Source organism: Acanthochromis polyacanthus, chromosome 18 (assembly GCF_021347895.1).
Source record: "Acanthochromis polyacanthus isolate Apoly-LR-REF ecotype Palm Island chromosome 18, KAUST_Apoly_ChrSc, whole genome shotgun sequence".
Lineage (NCBI taxonomy): Eukaryota > Metazoa > Chordata > Actinopteri > Pomacentridae > Acanthochromis > Acanthochromis polyacanthus.
In genome coordinates, this window is record NC_067130.1 from 14,072,058 (window position 1) to 14,080,160 (window position 8,103).

The 8,103-nt window shown below is 37.5% G+C and overlaps 1 protein-coding gene across 1 annotated transcript; it reads left to right on the forward strand.

Annotated features, from left to right (window-relative positions):
• The first annotated feature begins 1,327 nt into the window (after positions 1-1,327).
• Positions 1,328-8,003, forward strand: st6galnac4 (ST6 (alpha-N-acetyl-neuraminyl-2,3-beta-galactosyl-1,3)-N-acetylgalactosaminide alpha-2,6-sialyltransferase 4). Its single transcript, XM_022219273.2, has 4 exons — positions 1,328-1,962; positions 3,777-4,186; positions 4,993-5,100; positions 5,204-8,003. Exons 1-4 carry the CDS (start codon positions 1,702-1,704, stop codon positions 5,388-5,390), a joined length of 966 nt encoding a protein of 321 aa, XP_022074965.1. The 5' UTR covers positions 1,328-1,701; the 3' UTR covers positions 5,391-8,003.
• Positions 8,004-8,103: the final 100 nt, after the last annotated feature.

The window sequence follows — 8,103 nt, forward strand, 5'->3', positions numbered from 1 at the left end:
GAGGAAGCCGGAGTACCCGGAGAAAACCCACGCATGCACAGGGAGAACATGCAAACTCCATGCAGAAAGATCCCAGGCTGGGGTTTGAACAGGGGATCTTCTTGCTGCAAGGCGAAAGTGCTAACCACTATACCACTGTGCAGCCTTACTTTTATATCAGTTTATACTTAAGAGTCCTGATTTAGAACATTTTTATTTCAACAATGTAGTACAGATAATCAGGTTATTAGATGTAAGGATCCCAATGCATTGGGACTTTATGATATGAAGAATTACAGAAGCATAATTATAATCAAAACTGTGCCTTGTCACAACCATTAAGCTAGACTGGAGTTATCAGTTTTAGCTACCAGCTGGAATGAAACTGCCATATCATGTAGGTTGTTAATGGTAAATTGAATTTTATGATAATTTTATTAGTATGTAATAGTTCAGGAGAAGAGATGTAGCTGCTGGTGAGGGGAAACAATTCACCTACAAAACCCCGTAATGCCAACTCCATATAAATAACAGCCAGCCAGCTGTCTAGAGGCGATGGACAAAACTTAGTCCTGCACTCAGCAGTGTTTTGGATCCAAAAATCAACATTACTGGCTTTATATAAAATATTATGAGTTCTGAGTAGGTGTAATAGATGATGATTGTTTTTTTTTATTCCTCAGTTGTAGATGACAGCCTCGGTCTTTTTCCAAAAGCTTACCTTTATAGTTTTTTATCAAGGTGGTTTTTATAAACTGGTTTTGTCTGCTTTTCTTTATACCATGAGTTAAATGTAGATTTTAATTTACATTGCACCTGACTTCCTCTTCCCGGTTTTAAAATTAGTAATTTATTATCTAAGATTTTATATATAATTGTGAAACCAGAAGCTTCTTTTATATAAAAAAAAGAACAAAAACAAACAAACAAACAAAAATCACATGCTGCCTGTAAAATGTGATGTGATTTGACTATTTTCTAAGCCAAAAAATAAAATTACGTTTTTTGAAAAAAAGAGATTTGGGGCTATTCATAAAAGATTTTGGGTTATAGCCTCAGACACCACTTGGTTCTATAACTGTGTATATTTAAAGAATTCATCTGTATTGTAGTCTTCGGGTTGATATTTTTTGTTTTTTCCCTGTGTAATTTTTCTGTGTATTCATCCTTATTTCTACAATACAACATAGTCTGTAACTGTATTTAAAAAAACAGCTCATATTAGCATACAGTGGCCTTACAGTCAGTGCTTTGACATCTCTTTTGCTAAAAACAATCTTCTGTTGATGTATTTCTCAGTACGTCAGTGCATGTTCAGGTGACCTTTATTGTGAAAGAGTCGGTCCGGAAGCTTTGTGCTACGCGGAGTAACATTGTGCAACTTTACACTGCAGGTCCTACAAACCTGTAGACCGCTATTGTGTCGATCGAGGAATAACAAACGTCTGATCAGATATCTGATAGTTCATGTCAGCATGCTTTATATTACATTAGAGTAGTGGAGCTGTGAGCTGAAATGAAATGAAAACCAAAGATACACGGAAAACAACAGGATCCTGGATTTGAGATTTGACCTCGAGGAGCCAAAAAATATTGAGATATGAAACTTGGCACGATTATGACTCGACGGTAGCTGGGTTTGTTTTGTCGCTGCTGCTCAACTTAACTAAAGAATGAGAACCGACGGGTCTTCATCAGAGGGTCTTCCTCACAGGCCTTGATATGGAAGCTCTGGAGAGAAGGAGCTGTTTAATGCAGTCGGTGAACTCATGCATGAGCAGATGTTCAGTGCATGTCCGGATGTGCACAGCCGCCCTGCTTCTCTTTGTCCGGCCCCTGCAGATGTGCCGCTGTCTCTGTCTGCTCAGCCTGACCCTCCCGCTGCTGCTCTGGTTCGCCATCACCCGGGACGATGTGTCTCCAGCCGCCCTGAGCTCCGGACTCCGGGGCTACCGGAGGATCAGCCCCTTCAGGATGGAGCAGGTGAGAGGATAATGCTGGGTCACAGATCAGCCTCCAGGGGTCTGGGTCTGAACTCACAGCTCAGTGGGTCATGATCACCTGGTCTGGATCATCTTAAGAGCTTTAATAAAAACAGCTGAGGGTCATAATAAACATCTTCTCATCAATCAAGTAGAAATGAAAGTCTTCAAGAACCTAAAAGAGAAGTCCAGTTGTTTTTACTGCAGATCTGAGGATTGTTATGACCTGGACGACCCACAGTCGACACTCAAATTAGTCTGGATTCATATTTTACACTTAAAATGACATTGTTTACCTCAATTTCAAAGGTTATGTTTTTATCAGGCTGAGTAAGGCTGTACTAACAATGTACTGCACTATTAGATGCAAATGTACACTACCGTTCAAAAGATTGGGGTCACACGGGCAGTTTCATGTTTTCCATGAAAGCTCACACTGTTATTCGTGTACTAACATAACTGCACAAGGGTTTTCTAATCATCAATTAGCCTTTCAACACTATTAGCTAACACAATGTAGCATTAGAACACATGAGTGATGGTTGCTGGAAATGTTCCTCTGTACCCCTATGGAGATAATCCATTAAAGATTTCCAGCTAGAATAGTTATTTACTGCATTAACATTGTCTACAGTATCATTCATTTTAATGTTATCTTCATTGGGAAAAAAAAGTGCTTTTCTTTCAAAAATAAGTACATTTCTAAGCGACCCCAAACTTATGAATGGTAGTGTACCTCAGGTCCATAAAGTTTTATCTATGAAGTGCTAATTCACTTGTTATAGTAAGTTATTTTAGTGTATTGTTTTGCTCAACTTAAGACTTTTCAATATTATAACATAGAGAGAAACCAAACAAATCAATGTTTTCCTTTGAGGAAGCACTTTGTCGACAATAATAAGAACAAAAAAACTCCTTACATTCCAAAAATATTACTATCAAACACTTTAAATAAACTAATTTATGTAAATTCCTGTAGTTTATTTTTACAGATTTAGAATAAATCTGTAAAAAAGGAAAACTTTAAACAGAAAGAAACTTCCGGGTCTAGAGAAGGCAGATGGAGACTGAGGAGAAAGAAAAGGATAGTAGAGAGAATAACAGTGGATGAATGCTGGTTTTAACTAATATGATTTACTGCTTTAATTAAATTAAAAATGAGATTACAGTAATGATCAAGAAGATGTCACACATAGTAGATCCATAGCTGTGTCTTTAACCCTCGTGTCAGCCTCCGGGTCTTAATTGACCTGGTTTGAAGTTTGAAAATGTGTGTGGGGGGGGGGAAATATTTTCACAACGAAACTTCTGATGTCCACATTTTCATCATTTTTTGGAAATCTATGTTAAAAATGTTTCTTTAAGAACATTCACATAAAAATCAACCAAAATCCAGCGAATTTCGCTGGATTTTGGTTGATTTTTATGTGAATGTTCTTAAAGAAAGTCTTAGAAGTTTTACTGATATATATGGCATCACTTTAGCTATTTTTAGTTTTTTTTTTTGAAGATTTTTACTCATTTTTTGAAAATATTTACAAGAATTTTCTTGCCAAATTCGGGGTCTTTTTAAACATAAAACTTTTAAGGAATTATTGAAATTTTCTTCCTGCAGGTTTTGCAAAGTTTCAGAAATATGTGGATTTTTTTGCCGAATTTTTGGATTTTTTATTTTTTTTTTCAGACAAAGCAGATATTTTTTGGTGCCCGTAAATGAGGGAGGACAACAGCGAGGGTGGGGTGGGGTGTTAATGTATTTAAATGCAGCAATCCAAAAACCTAAAACTTTCAAATCTTGCCTGTTTTGATCAACAGTTCCTGGACAAGCACTGCAACCAGTGTGCCTTGGTCTCCAGCTCGGGTCAGATGCTCGGAGCTGCTGCCGGAGAGGAGATCGACAGAATCGGATGCGTGATCCGGATGAACAACGCTCCCACGCGCGGGTTCGAGGAGGACATTGGGAGTCGCACCAGCGTCCGGGTCGTGTCTCACACCAGCGTTCCCCTGCTGGTCAAAAACGAGCGCTATTACTTCCAGGAGTCTGCAGACACCGTTTACATCTTCTGGGGTCCTGAGAGGAATATGAGGCAAGACGGGAAGGGACGGATCTATAACGTCCTCCTGAAAATGGCCACGACGTATCCGCATGCCAGAATATACGCCGTGACCAGAGACAAGGTTCAGTACTGTGACAGCGTGTTCCAGAATGAAACTGGAAAAAACAGGTAAGCTGCAGGTTTAGCATCCCAGTCGTATAAAAAATGAATGCAAACTGATGTTGAGCTGAGCAGAAAAGTAAAACAACAGAAGACCTGACACAAATTACAATGGTTCCTTGAACGCACCATGTCTCTGTTAATATAAATAGAGGCTAATAAGGACTCAAAGTTAGCTTAACTTTACACTTAAACTCTAAATTCTATATGTAACGTAACTTGGTGTGAGTTTTTGCTATAGCTAAACACAAACAACACTTTCCCCAGTAGTAATTATCATCAATGTTTTCAGTATTTTTAGCCCATCTGTTCTTAAAGAAAATATTAGAAATTTTACTGATACAGATGCAATCACTAGATATTTTAAGGATTTTTTTGGAAGATTTTTACTCATTTTTTAAAAATATTTACAATAATATTCTTGCCAAATTTGGGGGATTTTTTTAAAATAAAATTTTTAAGTGAAACTTTTAAGGAATTATTGGAATTTTCTTCCTGACGTTTTTGCAAATTTTCTAAAATTTGTTGACTTTTTTTTGCTGAATTTTTAGATTTTTTTTTCAGATAAAGAAACAATATTTCTTGGTGCTTGTAAATGAGGACAACAGGAGGGGTAATTTGTTTGAGGGATGACCACTGTTGTGCATCTATAATGTCTTGGTATATCCCTGTACCTACCCTATAAATGGAAATAAAATAAAAGAAGCCAGGCCAAAAAGGTAGCTCTATAAAATCACAAAGCTTATACAGCTTCTTTTCTTCTTCTTCTTTTGTTTTTAAGCATTGAGTTAAAATAATGTGTGTGTCTCCCCCAGAATGAAAACGGGGGCGTTTCTCAGCACTGGGTTCTTCACAATGATTCTGGCTTTAGAAATGTGCGACACCATCCATGTTTACGGGATGATCGACGACAACTACTGCAGGTGAGGCGTTTGTGGCCTCTTCACAAGTCGTGTATGTTTATATGTATGGTTAGGTTTACTGAAGAGCCTTAACCTACAACTGCTGCTTTCCTCCTCCTGACAGTCGAGCCAATCACAGCGTCGTTCCGTACCATTACTACGAGCAAAACCGCATCGACGAGTGCAGGATGTACAAGGTCCACGAGCACACGAAGCGCGGCGGCCATCGCTTCATCACTGAGAAGGCCATCTATGCCAGATGGGCGACACGCCACAAGATGGACTTTAAACATCCCTCTTGGAGCCTCTGAACAAAGAGATCCGAAAACCAAGACGCTGTTCTCTGACTGCACTGTGGTATTTATTTCTCTGCTGGTTTTTATTTGCTAAAGTATTTAGTGTTGCCTCAGCAGGAACTTTATCAGCTACTCGTGGACTTTTTAGGGTTTTTTTTTTAACCAACTCTGCACTTTTTACAGAAGAAAAGAGCCACAGTGATACTTACTCGTATTATCTGCAGCCATAGATGTAAAATAATATATTTTGTCTCTGTGCTTAAGATTTACCAGCACTGATAAAGAACATTTAGACACATGACTAGACACTTCAACTACAACACCAAAGCTTACCATTTTGAATTTCTTTCTTCTTTGTGCCTTGACTTTGGTCTTATTCTGCACAGTGATTCATTTTGTGCTGGAATCTGGCCTGTGGAATCATAGCTGCGATACGCACCTTTACTCTAGGAGGCGGGGAGTCGATGTAGGGCTGCAGTTAACATTTCATCATTTTATTTTTCATAAATCTGACACTGAATCTCACAGAGTCCATTACAAATACTAAGAAAATGTGAAGGCATTCAGTTTACAATCATAGAAATCTAGAAAAATGGCAAAAGCCAGAGATGTTCTGGTATTTTAGCTAAAAAGGTGATTGAAACAATCAATCACCAAAAAATTAGCTTTTACAGTTCTTCTCACTCGCTTTGGTACATTTCTCAGATCAGAATTGAAATTCTCAAAACTACTTGTTCAATCTTCACATCATTGTGTCACTTGTTCACATCAAAAAAGCACTTTAAAACAACCAAAACATGCAAGATCACAATCCTTTAAAAGTACAATACACAAAAAAACTAAACAAATACAACCATAACTTACTGAATTAAGTTAAAAAAAAAAACCACAAATCTATAAAACAAAAGCAAGAAGGAAAAGAAAAAGTAAAATCTTACAAATCAATCCAAATGTACCACTTAAACTACAACACTTTAAAAATGAGTACCGCTCTGGTTTACTTTTATTATTAGTTATTGATTTTATTTCAGTTGGTAATATGTTCCAAAGTTTGCAACCTTTGACTGAAAAAGCAGAATGTCCAAAAGTGGTTCTGCGGCGTTGAATCCTGCACTTTCCTTCCGCTGAGCTTCTTGTTACTCTATTATTGTTCTGTCTTTGAATATATGGATGAAGAGGTTCAGGTGCAAGGTTATTGATACATTTGAATACTAAGTTAAGAGAGCACAAGTGTACAAAACTGTCACAACTCAGAAGATAGTGTTTTTTTTAAATATATATATTGCTTTGGTGCATCCATGCAAGTGATTCTGTACAATTCTCTGCTGTTTTCTACATTATCAACTGCTTATGTCATGTTGATCAAAATGTATTATATTGGGTGTCTGTTGAATAGTCTCACCCCCCACCATATTTAGGCGTTAGTTCATCGCAGACGGCTTTACGTGCAAAACAGTTGAACAAGTTGTCATAATATACCAAGGATGGTTCTATACATTTCCATTAGACTTTTTTAAAATAAATCTTTCCTGAATTGGTCAATTCCTCCCAGGTGAATCTTGACTTTCTCTAAAGAAGGGTTGGAATTTTCTGAAATCACTCGAGAGAAGATATTCATGATGTAGATGAGAATTTGTGGCCCAACCGACAGGAACATCAGAAAGTGTAGGAAGACTGCACAGTAATTCCTACAGCACTGCATGTACAGTTTTCCCTAAGGACATTGTCCTATGTTCACATTTCTACTTTAGTTTTTTTTTCCTGTGCTATGCAGTGCTGTTTTGATTTCTGTATCGCAATGATGGGATCTGTCAACAAATTACAGTACAAACAGTAAAAGCGTAAATATGAATCTTGTCCAGGCTCTTGCAGTCGATCTCCCACATACACTAAGGTGGAACTTTACAGTTTACAATACTTGTCATCAAAATTTTAGCCATAGTATACATCAGAACATCCCTACAGTTATAATGACAACATGACTAAGCATTTTGACTGTCTTATCCATACACAATGACACAAGGACTAGTTATTCTGACGGCACTGACATGTTCATTGACACAGATATTTACTTTTGAGAGATGAACTAAAGATTTTGAGCAAGAGACTGGCTTTTGCAGGTAATTCACGGTGTTTTTCATATTTGTATGAATTGTTTTGGGAAACGCACTGACTGTTTTGCAAATGTTGAGGGTGATTCGAGAAATGAGGAAAACTGTAAGTTAGCTGTTTCTCCTTTCCTCCTTTCCTGTGGAGGCTGAGCACCGTGAAACCCCGTTAAATTGACACTGAACAGGCATCTCAGTTTAAATCGAAAATTATTCCCAAAGTTGTCTCCCTCTTAGATTTTGCTGCCTTTTTACACTCAGAAGCGTGGCACTGCCTTTTCAGTTGCTTCTTGTGAGAGGAATTCCAAAGACTGTAACAGTATTTGCACTACTGAGCAAGTATTTTACTATAGTGTACATTGAGAATATGATTTGTTTGAATTAAAGGTGTATTCTTGATGTTTTAGTAACCATACTGCATGTCATGAAATCTGCAAAGTTAAAACTTGAATGTAAATGTGAATACTGCTCACTGCTGGAGTGAGATACGTGTCAACATGAATAAATCTGCTGTCAAACACGTGTTTCTGTGTTTCTTGTGAGTGTGAAGGACACCTGCTAATGTGAAATCATTTAAAGGCTCAACCCACACACACGTTTTCATTAATTGTATTTAGTTA

What these genes read in the sequence shown, in the direction of transcription:
- st6galnac4 (XM_022219273.2), top strand. Translation starts at nt 1,702, where the DNA reads ATGGAAGCTCTGGAGAGAAGGAGCTGTTTAATGCAGTCGGTGAACTCA. An exon ending in AATGAAACTGGAAAAAACAG is followed by an intron (nt 4,187 to 4,992) that starts GTAAGCTGCAGG and finishes TGTCTCCCCCAG; the next exon opens with AATGAAAACGGGGGCGTTTC. An exon ending in ATCGACGACAACTACTGCAG is followed by an intron (nt 5,101 to 5,203) that starts GTGAGGCGTTTG and finishes TCCTCCTGACAG; the next exon opens with TCGAGCCAATCACAGCGTCG.